The following is a 23,504-nucleotide window of genomic DNA, read 5'->3' as shown; positions in this document are numbered from 1 at the left end:
AGAAAGGCCTAGAGATCTGCTTCCAAAGAGTCACAGCCAAAAAAAAACCCTATGGGGCAGTTTTACTCTTGTAATACGGGGTCACTGAGTTGGAATCGACTCAATAGCACCCAACAACAATAACCAACAAATTATCTCCTAAAGCTCCTTCCTGCTCTAAGTCCTGTGATAGTATGAAAGTGGAATATATTACCTCTCCCAGGCAGTAAAGACAAGATGGGCATTGAGATACCCAGCAATGAAAGTGACCTTGAGGTCACCTGGCCCTGCCCTGCTTCGAGGCCACACAGCATAAATGCCATGGTATTCCCAACAGGTTTTAAGGTACCCTCCTCATCTTCTAAGTGTCTGCTGGAAGGAAAAGAGAAAGAAAGGATGGACCCTGCCAGAAGGAGTTCAGTGAAGCTTCTGGAAGGCAAGAGTCCTTCCTACACAGGCAAGAGCAACTTGATGGAGAAGAAATCAGTCTTTGTGGCCAGATACTTAACTCCTGGTTTTCTCATCTGTAAAATGGGAATAATACCACCATCCACCTGAGGGGGCTTTTTGTTGCTGTTGAAGATTAACTGATAATGTATGGAGGTTGCTCTCTGCCACACAGGAGGGAGGCACTCAAATATTTGCCTCCTCTCACATACTGGAATGAATCCGAATTTAGGGCAGAAAGAAGACACTCCCAGGATGGCCCTTAGGTCTTTCCAATCCTAGCAAAGTATCTAGTTGTTTGTTTTTAACTGTATTTTAGATGAAAGTTTACATGGTTAGGTTCCCATTTAACAATTTTTATACAACCTGTTCCGTAACATTGGTTACATTTTTTGTGATGTGTCAACATTCTCATTATTTCCATTCTTTTTGTTCTGTTTCCATTAATCTAGCTTCCCTGCCTCTCCTTAGCTTCTCAGCTTTGTTTTAGGGGAAATGTTGACCATTTGGTCTCATATGGTTGGTTAATTTAAGGGCGCAAAGTATTCACAGGTGATATTGCTTATTTTATAAGCCAGTTTCTTGTTTTGATGAAAGATGATCACCGGGAGTGGCTTCAGTTCCAGGTTCAAAGGGTATCTTAGGCTGATAGTCTTGGGGATTCCTCTAGTTTCTATCAGTCCAGTTAGTCTGGCCTTTTTTTAGGAATTTGAGTTTTGTTCTACATTTTTCTCCCATTCAAACTAGGACCTTCTATTGTGTCCCTGGTCAGGCAAAGTATTTAGTTTTACAAAAATACTAAGTCCTACCAAATAAAAGCCAGATCCTTAGTGTGGCATTCAAGGCTCTCCACAGTCTGGGTTAACCCACCTCTCCTGCTACTGCCCCTCAGTGCCCCACCTTCATGCATTCTGTGCTTTCTCACTTCAGTGCCTGTCTTCGTTATCTAGTGCTGCCGTAAGAGAAATACCACACGTGGATGGCTTTGACAAACTGAAGCATGTTCTCTCACAGTCTAGGAGGCTAGAAGTCTGAATGCAGGGAACCAGCTCCAAGGGAAGGTTTTGCCTCTCTGTTGTTTCTAGGGAAAGGTCCTTGCCATCAATCTTTCCCTGGTCTAGAAGCTTCTCAGCACAGGCACCCAGGATCCAAAGGACATGCTCTATTCCCAGCACTTCTTTCTTGGTAGTATGAGGTCCCCATGCTCTTTGTTCACTTCTCTCTTTTATGTCTCAAAAGAGATTGACTCAAGATACAACCTAATCCTGTAGATTGAGTCCTGCCTTATTAGCATAACTGCCTCTAATCCTGCCTCATTAACATAATAGAGGTTAGACTATAAAACAGGATAATCACATCAGATGACGAAATGGTGGACAATCACACAATATTGGGAATCATGGCCTAGCCAGGCTGATACCCATTTTGGGGGGACACAATTCAATCCATAACAGTGCCTTTGCTCCCATCATTTCCTTTACTGTAGATGGCCTTTCTTCCCATTTTCATCCAGGACATCTGCAAGTCCCTCAAGGCTCAATTCAAAAGCCTCATCTTCCATGACGTTTCCCTGCTTCCTGTGGGAAACGCATCTTCCCCTCCCTGGGCTCCCTGAGCATCATAAGGTCTCCTGTGGCACCAGCATCTCAGTTATTTGTGTTCTACAAGGACTTGCCTCTTCTGTTAACTCCTCCAGGACTGCTGTCTGCCACAGCTCTTAACACAGGTAGGTATTTTCTAAATGCGAATTGAATACTCCGTGACATCTAGGTCAAGAAAACGTTACAAAAGAATGATTCAAAATGATTTCAAAATAGCCAAAGTGACTGCCATTTGTTTTCCTCCAGGATACAAGTATGTGCTTTGATTAAAACTCCATCTTCTCATACCTGGAGGCAGTTGGGAAAAGCCAGGACAGCCCTCAGTCAGAACAAAGGAGATGAGGCAATGAAGATCATCAAGTCCAGTTTATTTCATGAACCCAGGCATTCTCACTGGAAGAGCATAGACAACTAGGCTAGGTAGCGGCCTTGAAAGGCCATCTCATCCACCTTCCTGCTCTAAAGAAGGTGTTTACATATCTTATAAACACAGATTTTTAAAAGGTATTCATTCTTTAGGAAAAGTGATTCTACCCACTTCTCAGGGGTAGTTGTTGTTTTTGGGTGCTGCTGAGTGAATTTCAACTCTTACGACCCCCTGTGACAGAAGAGACCTGCCCTATAGGATTTTTTTTTTTTTCTGTACATTTTATTGTTGTTTAGGTAAAAGTTTACAGAGCAAATTAGTTTCCCATTCAGCAATTTACACACAGTTTGTTTCGTGACTGGCTGTAAACCCGAGTGTGTCAGCATTCTCCCCTGGGTTGCCCATGTCAGTTGGCCCAGTTTTCCTGCCCCTACCTTCCTTCTGAACTTTGCTTTTGGGCCAATGCTGCCCTTTAGGTCTTGTATCGTTGATTGTTCTGAGGTGTGCATTCCTCACTGATGTTACTGTTCATTTTACAGGCCTGTCTATTGTATGGCTATAAAGTGACCTGTGAGAGTGATTTCAATTCTATGTTTGAAGGGTGTCTAAGGGTCATAGTCTTGGAGGTTTCACCAAGTCTCTATCAGACCAGTAAGTCTGGCCTTATTTATGAATTTGCAAATTTTGTTCTACATTTCTCTCTCACTCCCCCCAAGACATACTATTGTGGTCCAAGTCAGAGCGGTTGGTAGTGGTAACCAGGCACCATCTGGTTCTTTTGGTCTCGGGCTACTGCCTATAGGGTTTTCTTGGCTGCAATTTTTATGGAAGTAGATCTCCAGGTCTTTCTCCCACAAAGCTGCTGGGTGGGTTCCAACCACCAACCTTTCAGTTAGCAGCCCAGTGCTTAACTGTTTGTGCCACCAGGGCTCCTTTTCCCAGGGGTTGATCCTATTTGATCTCAGAAAATCAGTAATCTCATTACTCTGGCCTGCGACAGGCTAAGGCAAAGGCACGTGACTCAGTCCTGGACAATGAGATATGAATATAAGCCTGCTGGGGAGAAGAGACAGTCTGAACTGCTGTATCCTGGATCTGGAACTTTGGCGCCATTTTGTGACCGAAAGTGAACTTAGCTTGAAAACAAAGCTGACATAATGATGATGGCAGAATGGAAAGATGGAGTGGCTCTGGCTCTCTCCTTAATGACGTAGGTGAGCACTGAATTAACCCTGGAGCTGTCCAATATGTGGGGTTCTTGTTATGTAAAATAAAAGCTGCATTTATGGCTTAAGTTGTTGTTAAAGGCATCTTACCTTTTACATAAGGCAAAACACATCTCAGCCATTTGCCAAGGATTCTATGTTTGAAAACAATACCCTTAGCCTCCCCTTTCAAAGTCTTATTAATATAAATGTATGCCCTACTCCTTAAAATAAGGAAACCTGGGGGCACAATGGTTAAGTGCCAGGCTGCTAACTGAAAGGTCAGCAGTTCAAATCTACCAGTGGGTATGCAGGAGAAAAGAACTGGCAATCTGCTCCCGTAAAGATTACAGCCTAAACTCCCTGAGGGACCAAATTGCTGGGCTGAGGGTTGTGAGGACCATGGTCTCAGGGAACATCTAGCTCAACTGGCATAACATAGTTTATAAAGAAAATGTTCTACATCCTACTTTGGTGAGTAGCATCTGGGGTCTTAAAGCCTGTGAACAGCTATCAAAGATACTCCACCGGTATCACCCCATCAGGAGCAAGGGAGAATGAAGAAAACTAAGGACACAGGAGAAGAAGAGTCCAAAGGACTAATGGACCACATCTACCATGGCCTGTATCAGACTGAATCCAGCAGAAGTAGATGGTGCCCTGCTACCAGCACTGACTGCTTTCACAGGGATCACAACAGAGGTCCTGGGCAGAGCCAGAGAAGAATGTAGAACAAAATTCTAACTCACAAAAAAAGACCAGACTTACTGGCCTGACAGAGACTGGAGAAACCCTGAGAGTATGGCCCCTGGACACCCTTTTAGCTCAGTAATGAAGTCACTCCCAAGGCTCACCCTTCAGCCAAAGATTAGACAGGCCTATAAAACAAAATGAGACTAAAGGGGCACAACAGCCCAGGGGCAAGGACTAGAAAGCAGGAGAGGACAGGAAAGCTGGTAATAGGGAACCCAAGGTCAAGAAGGGAGAGTGTTGACATGTCGTGCAGTTGTTAACCAGTTTCCTAAAACAATATGTGTACTAACTGTTTAACAAGAAACTATTTTGCTCTGTAAATCTTCATCTGAAGTACAATTAAAAAAAAAGTATCAACTTCAAAAAAACATTTTAAGATTACAGCCTAGGAAGCCCTATGGGGCAATTTTACTTTGCCACACAGGGTCTCCATGAGTCGAAACAGACTCAATGGCACACAACAGCATTTACTTGTTTAAATATTTATGAAAGTAATTAACTCAATTGATGGGCTCATCAGCAGAATGGAGGGGACAAAGAACTCTGAAACAGACCCACACAAATATGCCCAACTGTTTTCTGACAAAGGAGCCCTGGTGATGCAGTGGAAAAAGTGCTTAGCCGCTAACTGAAAGGTGCGTGGTTCGAACCCACCAGCTGCTCTGCAGGAGAAAAATGTGGCAGTCTGCTTCCATAAAGACTGACAGCCTCAGAAACCCTATGGGGTAGTTCTACTCTGTGCTGTAGGACTGCTATAGCGTCACTATGAGTCAGAATTGACTTGATGGCAGTGGGTTTGCTTTTTGGTTTTCTGACAAAAGTACCAAAGGAATTCAATGGTGGAAGGATGGCTTTTTTCAACAAATGGTGCTGGGGAAATTGGGCAACCATGTGCGAAAAAAAAGGATTCTCAACATAAGTCTCACACCTTATAAAAAAATTACCTTAAAATAGATCACAAACTAAAACGTAAAACTATAAAACTGTTAGAAAGAAAAGGAGAAAATCTACAGAATTTAGGGGTAGGCAAAAAGTTCTTACACTTGACACCAAAAGCATAATCCATAAAAGGAAAAATTGACAAACTGGACTTCACCAAAACTAAAAACTTTTGCTCTGAGAAAATCCCTGTTAGGAAGATGAAAAGACAAGCTACAGAGTAGGAGAAAATATCTGCCAGTCACACATTCGACAAAGGACTAGTATCTAGAATATACAAAGAACACTTAAAACTCAACAGTAAAAAAAGCGAATAATCCAATTACCACATGGACAAAAGACACAAGGAGCCGTTTCATTGAAGAAGATACACAGACGGTAAATAAGCACATGAAAAGATGTCCAACAGCACTGACCATCAGAGAAGCGCAAATTAAAACCAGTTGGATACCACTACATACCTCTCAGAATGGCTGAAATAAAATAGTGACAACACCAAATGCTGGTGAGGATGTGGAGAAACGAGATCACAAAGAAATTGCTGGTGGGAATATTAAATGATACAACCACTCTGTAAAACACTTTGGCAGTTTCTTAAAAAACTAAACATGCAACTACCATATGACCTAGCGACAGCACTCCTGAGCATTGTCCCAGAGAAATAAAGACAAATTCACACAAAAACCTGTGCGTGAACATTTAAAGCAGATTTATTTGGAGACCTGGTGGCGTAGTGGTTAGGAGTTCAGCTGCTAAGCAAAAGGCTGGCAGTTTGAATCCACCAGCTGCTCCTTCAAAGCCCTATAGGCCATGGAGTCAACAAGTTTGTTAGCTTTTTTTCTTTTAGCTTTGTTTTTGATTATTGCAAATAGTGAAAAACTGGAAACAACCCAGATTCCTTTCAACAGATTAAATGGTTAAACAAACTTGTGGTATGTTGTCATGGATTGAACTGTGTCCCTCAAAAATATGTGTATTAATTTGGCTAGGCCATGATTCCCAGTATTGTATGATTGTCTGCCATTTTGTCATCTGATATGCTTTCCCTATGTATTGTAAATCCTATCACTATGATGTTAATGAGATGGGTGAGCAGCAGTTATATTGATGAGTTCTACAAGATTAGATAGTGTTTTAAGCCAATGTCTTTTGAGATATAAAAGACAGAAGCGAGCAGAGAGACATGGGGTCCTCATACCACCAAGAAAGCAGTGCCAGAAGCAGAGCAAGTCCTTTGGACCTGAGGTTCCTGCACAAAAAAACTTCTAGTCCAGGGGAAGACTGATGAAAAAGACCTTCCTTCAGGGCTGACAGAGAAAGTCTTCCCCTGGAGCTGACACCCCAGATTTGGACTTCTAGCCTACTAGAATGCGAGAGAATAAATTTCTATTTGTTAAAGCCATCCACTTGTGGTATTTCTGTTACAGCAGCATGAGATGACTAAGACAGATGTCCATATTGTATAATACTATTCAGCAATAAAAAGGAACAAACTATTGATACATGCAACGACAATCCCCACAGAATTATGCTGAGTGAAAAAAGCTAATCCCAAAAGGTTACATACTAGAGATAGTCCTCGACTTAGGATGTAGTCCAGTTAGGACCAACTGCACTTACAACCATCCTTATTTTCTGGTACATCTTATCATTAGTGATATGTATCACATACAATGTTGTGCCACATAACCTTCTGATATTATCATTCTCATGCCAACCCCCAAAGACAAATAAAGATCGGATTTATAAAGACACTGAAAATAACCTGTTGCCATCAAGTCGATTCTGAGTCACAGTGACCCTATAGTCAGAGGAGAACTGCCCCATAGGGTATCTAAGGTGCAGCTGGTGGATTCAAACTGCTGACCTTTTAGTTAGCAGCCATAGCTCTTAACCGTTTCACCACTACGGTTTCCAAAGGGTACAGGGTATCTCTATTATTTCTTACAACTGCATGTGAATCTATAACAATCTTTTAAAAAAGTAAGTAATACTCTGAAGAATTTTCAGGGACAAGTACTGAAAAATACAAAGAAGAAAATAAACACTATAATCCTACTACCCAGAAAGAGCCACTACTAAAATGTTAGTTGAATTCCTTATAGTTTTTCTATGTGCATTTTTTAAACAGTATAATATTGTTCACAATTGTATACTGGCTTTATTTCCTTTAACATTTAATTTTCGAGACATTAAACATTCTTCAAATTGGTATTTAATGACTGCTCCATGGAATACGTTAAACCAATTTATTCAACCTAACCCTTATGTAGGTTATTGTCCATTTCTTTGTTCATTTTCTTTTCTTCTTATTATTTTTTAAAAGTTTAGAATACATCTTTTATTTTGATACATAACCCAATGCCGTTGAGTTGATTCTGACTCATAGTGACCTTATAGGACAGAGTAGAGTTGCCCCATAGAGTTTCCAAGGAGTGCCTGGTGGATTCAAACTGCCAACCCTTTGGTTAGCAGCTGTAGCACTTAACCACTACGCCATCAGGGTTTCCACTTTGATAGATAGAATAAGATAATACACAATAGTAACTAGATCACCAGATTTCTTGCCTGGTCCCCTTGGCCCTCAAAGCAAACTTGACTTTCTCTTTCCTTTGCAGAAAAAAAAAAAAGGCATTTGGAACAGTTAAGCCTTGGCTCAAATACTCACTCTGGCTTTTATTTGTTACATGAATTGCTCTCACTCTCTCTCAGGCTTAGTTTTTTTTAGTCGATAAAACAGAGTATGATGTTTAAATGAGTACACAGTGATTAACACACATAAAAAAACAGAAAAATACCAGTTCTCTCAAATTTGATATTATGCTCCTCTTTGACATAATTTAATGACTCCATATACTTACAGGTTAAAGTAAAAATGCCTTGTATGAAAAAAAAAAAGTATATTAACTCCTACCTCATACTACACACAAAAATCAATTCCAAATGGATTGAAGATTTAAATGTAAAAAGCAAAATAATAAAGGTTTTACATAAAACCATGGGAGAACATCTTTATGGCATCGGCATTGGCAAAATTATTTTTAAACCTGGCATAAAGAATCCTTTCCATAAAAGAAAAAAAAAATAAATTGGACTATATTAAAATGTGAAACTTTCCTTCACCAAAAGTCACCATTAAAAGAGTACACAGCAGCCCCCAGAGGAGAAGATATTCAATATACATGTATTAGACCAAAGATAACTAGAATATGTAAAGAATTCTACAAAATAAAAAGACTTAAGACAAAATGTGGTATCCTAGATTGGATCTTGGATCAGAAAAAGGACATTGGTGAAAAAACTGGTGATGCCTACATAACATTTATAATTTACTCAATAGTATTACGTTGTTGTTGGGTGCCATCAAGTTGATTCCGATTCACAGTGACCCTATATGACAGAGTAGAACTGCCCCATAGGGTCTTCTTGGCTATAATCTTTACAGAAGCAGATCACCAGGTCTTTCTCCCGATGAGCCACTGAGTGGGTTTGAACCACCAACCTTTCAGTTAGCAGCCAAGCACTTAACCGTTGCACTACCAGGACTCCTAACAGTATTATACCAACATTAATTTCTTAGTTATGACAAATTTACCATAGTTATAGAAGATGTTAACATTGGGGGAAACCACGTGAAGCATATACAAAAACTCTTGGTACTATCTTTGCAATTTTCTTTAAATCTAAAATTATTTCAAAACAAACCAAAAAAAAAAGAAAAGAAAAAAGACAAACACCTCTATAGAAAACTGGGCAAAAGACTTCAACAGACACATTACATAGGAGGACATCCAAACAGCCAATAAACATGAAAAAAGGTCAATGGCATTAGCCATCGAGGAACTGGAAACTAAAACCACAAGGCAATACCACAACGTACCCATTGGAATACCTAAAATGAAAATGACCAAAAAAAAAAAGCTCAAGTGTTGAGATATGGAAGAACTGGAATTCTTATACACTGATGGTAGGAGTGTTGGTTATCACAGTCACCTTGGAAAACAGTTTAGAAATATCTACCAAAAGAAGGCGGGAGGGGACAGGAAAGCTGGATGAATGGAAATAGGGAACCCAAGGTCGAGAAAGGGGGAATGTTGGCACGTCGCAGGGTTGGCAACCAATGTTACAAAATATGTGTATTAATTGTTTAATGAGGAATTAATGTGCTCTATATAAGCCTTCACCTAAGGCACAATTAAAAAAAAAAAAAGAAATATCTACCAAAGATGAACATTTGCATGCCCTATGACCAACAATTCCACTTCTAGTTATCTATCCAACAAAAATGCGTACGTATGTTCCCCAGAAAGAAATACACTACCATTTTCATCACAGCATTTTTCATACAGCCAAAAACTAGAAAGCACCCAACTGTTCATCAGCAGCAGAACGGTTAAGTAGTGATATATTCATCAATGAAACACTGTACAACAATGAAAAAGAATGAATTACTGTTACACGCAACATGAATGAATTACTGTTACATGCTACATGAATGAATCTCACAGCAAAGAATTCAGACACAAAATTATGCTATACGATTCCACTTATATAAAAAGTACAAAGATAAGCAAAACTAACATATGCTTTAGAAGTCAGAGCAGTGGTTACCTTTGAGGGTGGGGGATAGGTAGTAACCAGAAGGGGACCTGAAGGGGCTTCTGTAGTACTGGTAATGATCTATTTGTTGATCTAGGTGCTGGTTACAGGAATGTGTCCAGTTTGTGCAAATTATTTGACTGTACATTTATGATATATGCACTCTTCTATACGCAAGTTATCCTTCAATAAAATGCTTAAAAAGCGGGGCACTCCTTGTCATGGCATTAAAGTCCCTTATACTAGGTCTATCATTGTTTATACCACATGTCTTGACTCCCACCAGTATCCCACATGTACCCTACATTCCAACTATCCGAAACCTTCCTGATCAGATTGTAAGAAAGCTGAATCCCAATTTCCATTTCTGTTGACAAGTCTTCCAATGCCATACATACTCCCACCTACCCATAGGTGCACATATTGGTCCCTCCTGGGATACCCTTTCCTCCTTGCCTCCTTGGAGAATTCCCACCCAGTCTTCAAGCATCCCTCCTCTGAGGGTCCTACTCCCACACTCCTCAGTCAGGGCCTGCTCCTTGCACCCACTGCCCCCTACATATCCCACACTCTCACACTATCCCGTTCTTTTCATTCATCTCTCCCACTGAAATCATGAGTTCCTTGAAGACATGGATGATTTATTTAGCAGAGTGCCTGGTCTAGAGTAGGTACTCAAAAACGAATTCCAGGTGATGTGGTAAGAAAAAGCAAGATGCAGAATTTCCTTTCTTTTGAGAAACTCAGACTCCTCTGTTTTGAGAAGCAGTATAAGATACTGGAAAAAACAGACAAGAAAAGAGAGAAAATCAAGGGAAAAAAATGAGCAAAGGTTAAGAAGGCAACTCTAGAAGAAATACAAGAGACTAATGGGTGTACGAGAAGATGCTCGGTCTTACCAGTTCAGGGAAATACCAATTAAAACAATAATGAGATATCATTTTTGGGGAAATTTCATTAAATTTATTAAAAAACACACACAAAAATAAGACATGTAGAAATGTGTTCACAGCAGCATTGTTTGCAACAGCAAAACACTAGAAACAACCCAGATGGTCCACTGACAAGAAACCGGATGAATAAACTCTGACATATGATATTAGTACAATGAACTATTATTCAGCTGTGAAAAATCAATGAACTACAGCACCATCCATCAACATGAATGAACCTCAAAAATAATGTTAAGAAAAAGCCAGGTGGAGAATATAGATGGTACCATGTATATAATGTTCAAACTCTGCCAAAACTAAGCAACATATTCTTTGAGTTTCTATTCATACGTAGTAAAATTACAATAAAAAGCAGAGACAGAAACATAAAATTCAGCACAGTGATCATTTCTGTGGAGCACGCAGAGCGATACGATCTGAGAGGGATAGCAGGGCCTTCAAAAGTATTGGTAAAGTTTCATTTCTTAAGCTGGGTGTTAGGTAAACAGGTACTCATTTTATTGCTATGCTTTAAAACTTCCTATATACGCCAGCCTTCTTTCTGCGTCACAGTAGAGCCACTGAGTTTTCTTCGTGTAGATCCTGCAGAGAGGTATTTCTAGACAAACCGAATGGCAAATATTAAAGAAACTGATAATATCCAGGATCAGTGAGGATGCAGGGAAAAAGATTAACCTTATACACTGTCAGAGAGAGTATAAATTTATAAAAGTATTTTTGGAATTTAATTTGGCAATATTAATAAAATTTTAAAATATGCAAACCCTTTCACCCAGTGATGTCAATTTTAGGAAACTGTCCTATGAAAACCCATGCACATTTGCCCAAAGATATATGTGTAAGGCTGTTAACTGCAGCCCTGTTTACAATAGCTAAACACTGGAAGCAACATAAATATTCTCTAATCGGTAAGTGAATAAAGTACGGTGATATCCACACTATGAAATACTACACTGCTGATAAATAAATCTCTATGAACTGAAAGCAAACATCCCCATGAAATATTAAGTACAAACAAAAAACAAAAGGCAAGTCACACATTGATAAAATATGACTTCTTATTTATTTAGATACATATGTACATGTTCATAATACTAGTCATTGCCAACTCCCACACAGAGCAATTGCTATGTGTCCAGCCTTATTCAAAGTGCTTTACATGTATTAACTCATTGAATCCTCGCAACACTATATGGTAGATACAGTGCTAACCAAAAGGTCAGCAGTCTGAATCCACCAACGCCTCCTTAGAAACCCTATGGGGCAGTTGTGCTCTCTCCTATAGGGTCACTATGAGTCGCAATTGACATGATGGCAATGGGTCTGGGTTTTGGTTATTATCAACATTTTCATTTTACGATGAGAAAACCATGGCACAGAATTTCAATAGCTTGCCCAAGGTTACACAGGTAATAAGAGGCACAGCCAGGATTCACACCCAAGTCACACAGCTCCAGAGTCTGTGCTCCTAACCACCAGGCTACACGGCTTCCCTCGGATGTAAACACATACAAAAAGCATGAGGTTCACAAACATTAAACACACTAAGCAGGGCAGGGAAAGGAAACTTCCATTCCACATACGCCTAGCTGATTGAAACCTTAGCGACAAAAATATATTTGTGCAACACTCCACTCCAATGATAAAATATATAAAGAGAGGGAAAGAAAACGTACTGTACTTGGAGTCAGAGGCTGAGTCTGAGTCCTGACTGACATCCAGTAATCTTTGAACAAGGCTCTTTATCTCTCTGAGCCTCAGTTTTCTATCTGTAAAATGGGGCTGATACTACCTACCCTGCCTACATTTTAGGGTTTTTGGGAGGCTAGAATCATGTCAAAGTGCTTTGCAAACCACAAATCACTCCACAAAGGTGAGGTAGCATTACTTTTTTGAGCAACTCTGAAAAATGCAAGGGGTGAATGACACTAACTGTCTGAAGGGAGGCTGGCGAATAAATCTACGGCCCCCCTGGCACCTCATCCCCCAGAAGCAGAGAATTCAGCCTGCAAGGCCACAGACCTCATTCCACAACCCCAACCCACAGCCAAAGAGGGAAAAGCAGGGACTCCTCTCCGCTTGGTGTGTTTGGTGAGTTTCTGAATCTGGAGTGACCCCAGGGCTGTGAACAGGCCTCAGAGAGCTTTGGGGAAACCCCAAAAACGTCTGCCAGGGTGGTCTCCACTGGGGACTCACTGAAGGACAGGATGGGAAGTGGTGCATTCTTCTCTAGGGAAAAAGGAGCGGAGCTAATCACAAGGTAGGCAGCCTCTAACCTCATAAACATTCTTGGGTAGATGCCTAGCCACCTCCAAATTACAGGCAGCCTCTCCACTCGGTTCAAACAAATCTCTCGCTTTGACTCAGCCCTCAAAGTGGGGAGGGGGTAAACATATAGTTGAGGGGTTAGAGATCAAGACGCTAAGGAGAGGCGCTAAAGAGAAGCGAGGCGCTAAAGAAAAGGCACAGGAAGATAAATGGGAGGCCTCAGGGAGATAAACAGAGGAGGGCTTAGGAGCTCGCACCACAGGCTCATCTGAACGGGGGAAAGGTTTATGTTTCCTCAACTCCCACTCCCCAAGCTCATATGGAAGCCAGGAGAACTGGGTGGTGGGTGGGGGTCAAGTGTAGGGTTCTTCCTAAGAGAAAGTTAAGGAAGTGGAAATTGCCCCAAGCAGGAAGCCAGCATCCTTAATTCACCCTCACCCCTTTAACCACTCCGCCATCACTTTGTGCTGCAATCCCGTCTCCCCCCATGTATATGGTCTTTCAAACTGTGCCGACAGCCGCCTCATTTTCCCCACTCTGGAAAATAGTCAGCTCCTTGTAACACTGGCTCCCAAGAGGCCAGCATGAGGAAAACCCCATAAAGTTGAAAAAGTGGGCCAGATGGAGTGGTTAAGGGCCAACCCTCTCCCAGGTGAAACTCTTAACCCACTCAGCTCACAGGTTTCATGGGCCTTGGTCTTGCCTTTTCCAAGTCAGAAATGCCCTTTTGTTGAGTATAGGACAAAGAAGCATTCCTGTTCCTCCCCACAGATTAGCCAACAAAACAGGTGTTTGCTGCTTTTTGTCTGGCTACCTGCCCAGAGGTAAGGGCTGGACAAGCAGAGGGCTGACCGGGTAATTGGGAGGTGAAATGAGAAAAAGGTAGAAGGGGTGGCACCCTAAATGGGGCAGCTCTTTTCATTACCTGGAGCCCTGGCAGCAAGGGAGTGTGTATATAGGGGGAGGTGGGCTCCCAAACCCTCAGCTCTAAAGGAGGCACCCTTTTGCTGAACCAGTCTCTCTAGGAAACTCACCCAGTGCCTAGCCAGCCTGGAATGTAAGAGCAAGTTCCTCAAAGTCCCCTTCCCTCAACGGGCTGGCACAGGTGACCCTGCCCTCTCTAGTCTCTGACTACTCTGCTTTGTGATTTTTGCTTTTGTGTCCCCAGATCTAAAAGACCATTTATCTCTTCTTCATTCATCCATCCATCCCCATTCTACCCTGTATTTTCCTCTCCTTTTTCTGCTCCTGCCCCCTGCCTCCCTGATACACCCTTGTTCCCCCAACCAAACCTCCCCACCCCTGGGGAAATAAAGGTATTTCACAAGACTCTGCATTGTAACCCTAAGAGGCATGTACAGTAATTATCAGCAGGCAGGGAAGCTGGTCCCCACCCACTCTGAGCACATGTGTCTGGAACCGAAACCATCTAGGTGCACACCCCCCTCCACCCTAGAGAAATATGGGCAAACATTGGCGCCAAATGCCTCGTGATTAGGTAACCTTCCTCTCTCAGATCTTCCCCTCGCTCCTGCAGAGCCCAGGATTTCCCAAATTGCAGGCAGCTTAGGAGATATCGGCTGTTGTGCTCTGGAAAGTAAGAACCTGGCAATAAGTGGGGGAGACAGAACGGTGCAAGGAGGAATTTACAGGCTGAGCTGGGGGCAAGTCTCACGAGTGGGAGGAACAGGCAGTCACCAAACTTAAAAGGTTCCTCTGTCCAAGTGTTTTTCCCCACCCAGGTGTCACAGAGCCAGGGCCTCCACCATTATAATTCATTCATTCCTTTGTGGTAAGTATCAATGACCCCAGATGAATCCTCTTTTAAAATGCAAATATTCTGGCCCAAACAATTCTGCTCCTAGGTATTTCTCTTCAAGAGAAATGAAAACATAGGTTCACACAAAAACTTGTACATGAATGTTCACAGCAGCATTATTCATAATAGCCAAAGAGTAGAAACAACCCTTGGATAAATGTCCACCAAAATTATCTAAGATGAATAAAAAAAAAAAAAAAGACAAATACAGCCATGAAGATATACCCATACAATGAAATACTACTCAGCCATAAAAGGAATGAAGTACTGATTCACATTACAGTATCATTGCCATCAAGTTGACTCCGACTCACTGCGACCCTATAGAACAGAGTAGAATTGCCCCACTGGGTTTCCAAGGAGCAGCTGCTGGATTCGAATCACCGACCTTTTGGTTAACAGCCAAGCTCTTAACCACTATGCCACCAGGGCCCCCGTATTACAATGGATGAACCTTAAAAACGTGCTAAGTCAAAGAAGCCAGTCACAAAAGATCACATATTGTATAATTCCATTTATATGAAATATACCGAACGGGTAAATTCCTAAAAGAAGGAAAGTAGATTGGTGCTTGCCTAGGACTGTGGCAGGGAGAGGGGAAGGTAGGATACTCGAGGAAAATGGGGAATAACTGCTAATGGATATGTGCTTTCTTTTTGGGGTGATGAAAATGTTCCAAAATTGATTGTGTGGATGGTTACATAACTGTGAATATACAGTAAAAACTACTGAATTATATGCTGTAAATGAATCATGTGGTATACGAATTGTATCTCAATAAAGCTGTTATTTTAAAAAAATACAAGGCCCATGGTCAGCACTCAATAAATCACAGCTCTAGTTAAAAATAAAATTAAAAAATTTTTAAAAAGTGGGGCTCAGGAAAGACTTGGCATTAATCTAATACAGTTTCTAAGTCCTGAAGGAATGACACATATTCCAGGGGAAAGACAGTTCAGTCTATAGCAAATTCACCCAGGCATCAAGAGAACCTCTCTGGCCAAGACTAGTCAAAATAAAAAAATAGAGAGGATGAAAAAATGCAAATATTCGAAAGAAGGGTAACGTTGATAACACTATAATTCCTACAACAGGAAGTCAATAGATGTCTAAAACTGATAAATCAAGAACTATTGCTTTAAGCTTATTATTTACAAATGTGAGGTAAACACCAGATGAGTAGCTAAAAGAGTTGAAAGTGGTTAATTACTTCCATGGAGCAGGAACTGGGGTGGGGGACTGCTATTTTCTTTTAAAAGGCTTTGATACCATTAGATCATTTTAAAACCATTCGTATATAGTCCTCAGATAAAAATGATGTAAAAAAAGAATATCAGAGAATCACCCATGCCAACGTCTAGTGTAATGAATGTCTCTTGCTTTTGCCACAGTTTCCATTCACGTTCACTGGTAACAGCACTTGGGCTTTGCTTTGGAAAATATTCCTCCTTTATTGGGTCGCTTCACATAGGGTCACCATAAGTCGGAATCAACTGGACGGCATTTGGGTTTGGTTTTGGGTTCACTGGGTAATCTAGTGGATTACCAGTCAGTCATGAACTCTGCCCTTCCCTGGCCAAGGGAGGGACTCTCTCTCTAAAATCTTGCACAAAAAGACCTAGAACAGCTGGAATCGATTCACACAGAAGCAGAAATCCTACCCTTCCCAGGACTCCCCTGGTCTGGACTTAAGCTTTCCCCTAAATTCTGTGAGTTGCTCCATTTCCTCCTCATAAACTCCTCTTCTGCTGAAGTTAGCTGGAGTCACTCTCTGCTGTTGATAACCAAAGGAACCTAATGGGAATGTCTAATAAAAATGAGTTTGAGATTTATTTGTTCTTTTATTTGCCAGTAAAACTTACTACAGTAGCTTGCAAATTTCTTTTTTACACCTAAGAAGTACATTTTGCACCATGATCCAATAAACACACAAATATATATCTAATATGTGAGCATATATACAACTGAAACAGACGTTTTGCGGAAAAGGCCTACCCTCTCTCGTGACAATACATTCTGAGAGTGCTGATTCTCTATTATCATTTTTTAAGGCTGGTTGGGACTCAATAAGTTGATTTCAGACCCATTACTGGTTATGATCTGTAGTTTGAAAAGCACTGGTTTCTTGTACCTGCTACATCTGCCTTCAATAAAAACAACCCAGAGTATGTTATGCATTCTTCCATATCCATGTGTGGTGCGCTAAAAGATATGGCCCGGCTAGTGGGAAAACACCAACAGAGGCCCAGGGTCCTGACTCCTATCAGGAGCTCCAGTCAGTTCAACTGCCCGCACTGCCCACCCCAGAAGAAACATCTGTTCATTCAATGGTGTGGATTATATGACAGGTTCCTGGGGACTGTCCAGAGCCATAAATTCTATCCGAGAGCTGACTCACAGGAGAGGAATTCAGGACAAAGCCTCTCTCCTGACTGATTGTTTACCGTCTTCTCCTCCTCTTTAAGACCCCAGGTCAGATCTGGGTAATGAGTATTTCATTCCTAGCTTTAGGGTAAAATAACTCAAGCCCAGCACAGAAAGAAGAAATAAAAGAGAATTCTGTCTCCCCCTTGCTCTAGAGGTCTCAGATTAGCTTCAAACTAATCTGTAGCCGGAGAATGAACGCCTCATTCACTGCTTCTACTGCTCTTTCCGCCCCACCCGACGATAAAGAAATATCAAGGGATAGTGGAGGGTGTTGTTGATTCATTCTTAACCTTGCCAATACCTTGGCCTTAGACCTCTTTCTGGATCTCTTTTCTTCAGCAAGCAAAAAGAAGTCCAAACACCCATCTCCTTTATTTACCTCATGCCCTTTTCCTTGCTTTAACCATTCCAAAACAGTGAGCAAGAGTGTGGAACTAACCAGGACTTGGAATTGGGGTTGACACAATAAAAGATGGATTTCCCTTATCTCCTCAGAGTCCATGGCTGGGAGAGTGGAAGACTACAGAAGACTGGGGGCTGGGGGCGCTGAGGCTCCGCAGTAGCAAGACCTGTACTGTAATGTGATAGAAACACTGACAGCCTTGGTGGACATGGAGAAGGGACTGTAAACAGAATTAAATGATCATCTGTACCCTAAACTTGATATGAGCACCTATTCTACAAATATATTTTGAAGAAGAGTACTAATCCAGCAGCAGCTCGGTTAGCTCTATCTACCTCAAGGACATGCCGAGGCAGGTACAGGAAACGGGTATCAGATGGGGGGGGGCTTCCTTGGCTCCCATTTCACTATCACCCACAACAGCTTGGAAATCGATACAATAGTATACACCCACTTGGGTTAAGATCCCCAGAAGAGCCTAGAAACACTCTGGGACACATTAGTCCCCTCTGCCTCTGGAGAAGCCATATGGTCAGCTGGAGCGTGTAGGAGAGCAAGGGCTGGAGGCCAGGAAGCGAGGGGTAGGGTGGCGCCCCCATCCCCCAGAACCCCTCGCGTGGGTCACTTCCCTTCCTTTCTCACCTCGGTCTCAGGCATCCCCTTCATCAACCTGTCTCGGACCTGGAGGCTGGAGACGGAAGCAAAACCAACCAACGGTCCCAGGAAGCGATCGGTTACCCGGTAAGGGGAAGGAAGGAGGGAAGCAGAACCGCAGGGGGAAGGAGGAGAAATGTGAGAGGAGTGACCCCAGGCAGAAAGCCGCAATGTCCACAGGGAAACGTAGAGTCCTATGCTCGTCTCGACGGAGAGTCCTATCGCTTCCCACACGCCCCCCATCCTCCAGTCCACACAGGAAAAGCCCTGGCATTTCATCCTCTACACCTTTTTTTTTTAATTGGTCCCCCAAAGCACCATGAAGTTCTTTGAAGGGACTCCGAGGTCACCGGGGCCCACAGGAAAGCCTCACCCGCCTCTTCGCGACACAGTGTCCAAAAGAGCGCAGAGGTCCCGTCCCGTGAGCTCACTCTCCTACGACCCCATCTACTCCGCACACGACGCCTGGTGAGTACACCGCCCCAGAGCCCCGCGGCCCAAAGGCTGAAGTTACTGCCGTCGCGCACCGACGCCCAGTCCCGGGTGGGGCAGGGCGCCCAGAGCCCTCGAGCCTCAAAAAAGTCTCCGTTCCGCGACTCCCCGGAACCGCCGCCGCCGCCACCTCGGGGCCTCAGGTCGCACCGAGTGGGGCACCGGGGATGTCGGCGAGCTCCGCACCTGGCGCGGGGCGGCGGAATCAGAAACCGAGAATACCAAGGGGGGAGGCGGTATGGCCGCTTCTTCTTACCGCGGTCTGCCCCTCCGCGTGCACGTCCACCAGAGTACACCAGTTCCGCGTCCCGTTCATCTTCTTTCGGGGAGCAGCAGCACACCGAACCCCTCGGCGCAGTGGTTCGGCTCCGACTAGACGCGCGCGCCGGAACCTCCCCCTTGTATAGACGTGCCAGGGGCGAGGACTGGGGATAGGCCACGCCCCATGGTGCCATTCGCCAATGAAAATGTCCTAATGAGCGGGGTGGGCGGGGCCAAGAGGCTTCAGGATACGTCCCATCGGCACTCTCTCAGATTTGCATAAAGGCGAGGCTTTGGCGCTACCTGCGGCTGATGAACAGAACATCTTGTCTGGCGTATGTGGTTGTATCTCAAAATATTCATTAGTCCTGCTGACTCCTTTCAACCCCAAGATCAGCGCTGGTCAGAGGGAATCACTCAGCCCCTAGGCAATGAGGAGTTGAACCCTGCAAAAGCTTTCATACAAGCTCATTTTCCTATATATAGACCAGTCTGTAGTTTTGTGGAGCTGTACAACCTTTCCTCCGCAGTGGAATCGCAGACACCAAGGGCCAGCTCACTGAGACTGGCCTAAGCCTGTCTGGCAGGTGCCCTTCCCTGGCAGGAAGCCCAGGCCAAAGTCAAAAACAGCTTGGCTCTGGGTGGAGCTTGTTTTGCAGAAGCTATTACACCAAAAGCTACCCATATATGGTTGAGAGAGGCGGGACATGTTGCCTTAAAAGGAATTTGTGTTCTGGAGAAATTGATGAGCCTCAACTTCTCTGTTGCATTTGCTCGCAAACCAGGCTGGCATCTTGAGGGCCTAGAAGAGATGGTTGGCCAGGCAGGACCTCAAAGCCTCTTCACAGCCCAGCTGCTCTAGACAGGTAGCTGCTCCACTGGGCAATGGTTCACCAGGACAGCAGGCAGAATACCTTGGAGGTCTGGCCCACTCCAGAATGGACAGTACTCCTACACCTGGCAATAGGCTCTGTGAACAACTGGCTCCCTCTTCAAGTCAACACAAGGGCCAGGATGGCAGAACTTCCCTATCTCCCAGGTAGGGACTGGGTCCTATGTCAGGTAGGAATCGGTGGGGATTTTTGTAGCTGGGAGGTGAATGCTGGGCATACCCCGTGACCGAAGGGAATAAAACCTAGTACTGATCTGTTTCCCTCTAATCCTCAAAGGCATTTACTGGCCTTGGTATTCCCATATTTCCAGAGGGTTGTCCCACAAACAATGGGACCGCTGTAAACACCTCAGGTTCCCTAGGTCCCAGGTCCCACCTGATCTGTTGTGAAGGGTTAGTGAGGTGAAGAAAAACTCCAGCTTCAGCCTCTAAGCTGTACAGTAAAATGGCTTCTGCATAAAACCTGGACTGCCAAAGAAGCCAGGAGAAAAAATGAGAAGACAAACCAAGGATTTCAGTATAGATATATAATTTTAATATTTAATTTAAAATAAAATCAAAGCTGGATTGGCTTGAGCGAATGTCTGATTTGCAGAGGAACAGAGGCATTTTTTAAAATCATGAAATTACAAGTCATTGGTGAGGGCAGCCTCCTTCCTCTCCCCAGCTCCCTACAGAGCCTGCTTAGGAAATAATAAGAGAGGTGAATCATCCCATTACCTCCTTCCCACCAGGGCTTGACTCTCCCCCAAATCCAAAGGAGAAACAAAACCTCCATTGCCTCTTTCCATTTCTACCAACAGTCAGAGCCCAGCCCCAGGCAGGAAGCCCTGAATTGGGGCCAAGCTCCTGAGAAAATGAGGATCCTGGGTTCCCTCCTGAGATTAGGTGCACTTGGTCAGGAAAGTCACAATGAAGGCCACAGGGATTAAGATCTTTGTGTTTTGAACTTGTATAGACAGTTGTCAGAGTTCCCAGGAGTAACCACCTTATAACCACATCCATAGTCACAGAGGAGGGGGTGGAAGGACAGAAACCCTGAGCAGAACCAGGCCCCCACCACCTGATCACAGCCCTACCAAAGTCCCTCTCCCAGGGGCTCATCAGCAGAGAAGCTGGTGGCGCTCCCGAGCAGTCACTAGGGCAGCAGGGAGGGCTGAGGGCCCCAGTTATAGGAAGGCTGATCTTTGGAGAGGTATGAATGTGCAGGTGTAAAAGGCAAGAAGCGCATCCTTATTTCCTCACCCTGGCTAAGGCACTGAGAGGCAAGAAGGAAGGTAGGAATGGTGAAAATAAGAAGGAGAGGAGAAAGAGTTCCTTGGATGCACTGGCATGGGAGGAATTGGAAGGGTATAGGGACTACCTCATGGCCCACGGCTGTGCAAAGAGGAGCGTATATTAAGTGGGCAGAGGCACGCCAGCGTGTCCATTACCCATAATGTCCACCCTCATCCTGAAAAATGGGTTTCAGGAGTCAGGGAAGCAGAATTGCATAGGGGATTTCCCTGAGCCTTAAGGATAAGGGCTGAAGAAATAAAACTTTATATACATGGCAATGTCTATCCCTTCTTATCCTGCTCAGTTCTGCTCAGCTTATATGCTGACCATCCTTTCATGAGGGGGAAGAGGGAGGGGTCGGCAATTAAAGGAAGGACTCGGTTGGCCTAAAATACCCACTCCTCCAAAGGAAAGAGAAAGTCCACATCTATTAGCTTAGCGCTGATGCCTTTTTACCACCATCACGCAGACCCCTCCCTATCTCAGGTCTGAATAACTGGGTCACCCATAGGAATGAGGAATCCAAGGCTGGGCAAGGCACAGCAAGACAGGGCAGAGAAGGGCTGGCCAGGATAGGCCTCCAGCTGGGTTTCTGGGCCCTTGTGGACCATGAGCTAACAGGAGCTGGTCTGCAGGTTGCTCTCCGTAAGCAGCGATGTGATAGATGAGGGGTCGTAGGCACTATCGAAGTCCTCATCTGAGCTCAGTCCTTCATGTTTGAGGGTTGACTCAGCAGCTGAGCGAGAAGCTTTGCGCCTGAGTCAAAGGGAGAGAGGAATACTTATAAGGGAGGGGAAGTAGAAGACTTGAGACAGCCACCACCCACCCTTTTCATGCTAAGGAAACTCCAATTTTTCTAAGGCCTAAAACTTACGAGATCCCCTACTAATCAGAGATTTGGGGAGATGGGATATATAGGATGGGGCCGAGATACTAAGAGGTAATCATACTGACTTCGAGCCAGGAATAAGTGACTATCTGCAAAGTCCCTTCTTAAAGAGATTCTCCTTATCCAGCTGAGGAGAGTCGACTCCCTTCTTAGTCCATTGTCCCTAAGGAGTAGAGTGCAAAAGGGCAGCCCATACCAGGAGTCCTTCTCCAGAGTTTTGATCCGGGCCTGGAGCTGTTCATTGACCTCATGCTGCTCCTCCAGCTCACGTTGGGCCTTCTTCCTGAGGCTGTCCAGCCGCTCGATTTCCTCTTCTGCTTCATCCACCTGCCGCTTCAAAGCCTTCACCCGCAGGCTTAGCTGGGCAGGACACCAAGTCCCCACATTAGAAGGCATTTGCTACCACGGCCTGGGACCCTCCCCTGAAACAATCTTGACCAGGAATTACTGTTCCTGGAAAGTGTTCTGACCATGGGTAAGTTCTCTAACCTCTCTGTTCCTCAGTTTTCTCACCTGGAAAACAACATAATAAATGGACTCAGCTTACAGGGTTGTCTTAAGGATTAAATGAGCTCATGCACTTAGAAAAAGAACCTAGCATGTCATAAGCACTCAATACTTATGCTTACTATGACTATTCTGGTCCAATTTTGTTCTTGGGTGGTACAAAGTATTAATGTGCGTGGCTGCTAACCAAAAGGTTGAGGTCCACCCAGAGGGGCCTCAGAAGAAAGGCCTGGTAATCTACTACTGAAAAATCAGCCATTGAAAACCCTATGGAACACGGTTCTACTCTGACACACGTGGGGGTGCCATAAGTTGAAATCAACTCAACAGTAAAAAAAAAAAAAAAGTCCAATTGTAGAGCCACTCCTTTTAATCTAATCTCTCTGTCCTTATTTTAAAAAAGTCTAAGTTTGGAAGACATGGAAGATGGGGGCCTCCCTTGCCTTCAAGCAAATACATAATATGTACTTGCCACATGGTAGCTTGACCCCAGGTGCCATGTCCTTACCTGGTCTTTCTGGTCGTTGACATGCTGCCGCTCATCATCAATCTGGATGGATAGCTCTTTAACTCTCCGCTCCAGTTTTCGGTTGGTAGACTGCAGAACTGACTTCTCCCTAAGGCAATGGAGTAGTACGGGTATGTCCATGGCTGATGCCATTTCTAAGGGAATCCTCACCTGGTCCCCTGTTGCCTCCAGGGATTCCCCTCAGTCCTGAGCCTCACCATTAGACTAGGGAGGATCCAGGGTAGATCAAGGAACTGGAGAGA

General features: G+C 43.8%; 2 protein-coding genes across 5 annotated transcripts in view; both read right to left on the bottom strand.

The window, feature by feature from the left end:
• Window positions 1–19,344, bottom strand: part of TUFT1 (tuftelin 1) — a 43,200-nt gene extending 23,856 nt beyond the window's left edge. The window contains exon 1 of one of the 4 annotated variants that reach the window (XM_064282587.1): window positions 19,163–19,344. In XM_064282587.1, the coding sequence (XP_064138657.1) occupies window positions 19,163–19,222 (60 nt within the window). In that variant the 5' untranslated portion in view covers window positions 19,223–19,344. The remainder of the gene's footprint in view (window positions 1–19,162) is intronic. The other 3 variants (XM_010589431.3, XM_010589433.3, XM_010589432.3) reach the window with 3 other exon arrangements.
• CGN (cingulin) overlaps window positions 15,837–23,504 on the bottom strand; it is a 34,035-nt gene continuing 26,367 nt past the window's right edge. Inside the window, exons 19-21 of the mRNA XM_023547313.2 lie at window positions 23,242–23,350; window positions 22,423–22,586; window positions 15,837–22,093 (exon numbers count right to left, since the gene is read on the bottom strand). Coding sequence (XP_023403081.2) covers window positions 21,952–22,093; window positions 22,423–22,586; window positions 23,242–23,350 — 415 coding nt within the window. The 3' untranslated portion in view covers window positions 15,837–21,951. The remainder of the gene's footprint in view (window positions 22,094–22,422; window positions 22,587–23,241; window positions 23,351–23,504) is intronic.

The sequence above is a fragment of the Loxodonta africana genome, chromosome 3, assembly GCF_030014295.1.
Source record: "Loxodonta africana isolate mLoxAfr1 chromosome 3, mLoxAfr1.hap2, whole genome shotgun sequence".
In the NCBI taxonomy this organism is placed as follows: Eukaryota; Metazoa; Chordata; class Mammalia; order Proboscidea; family Elephantidae; genus Loxodonta; species Loxodonta africana.
The sequence above is the reverse complement of the archived record's forward strand: the minus strand, read 5'-3'. Positions and strand labels throughout refer to the sequence as shown.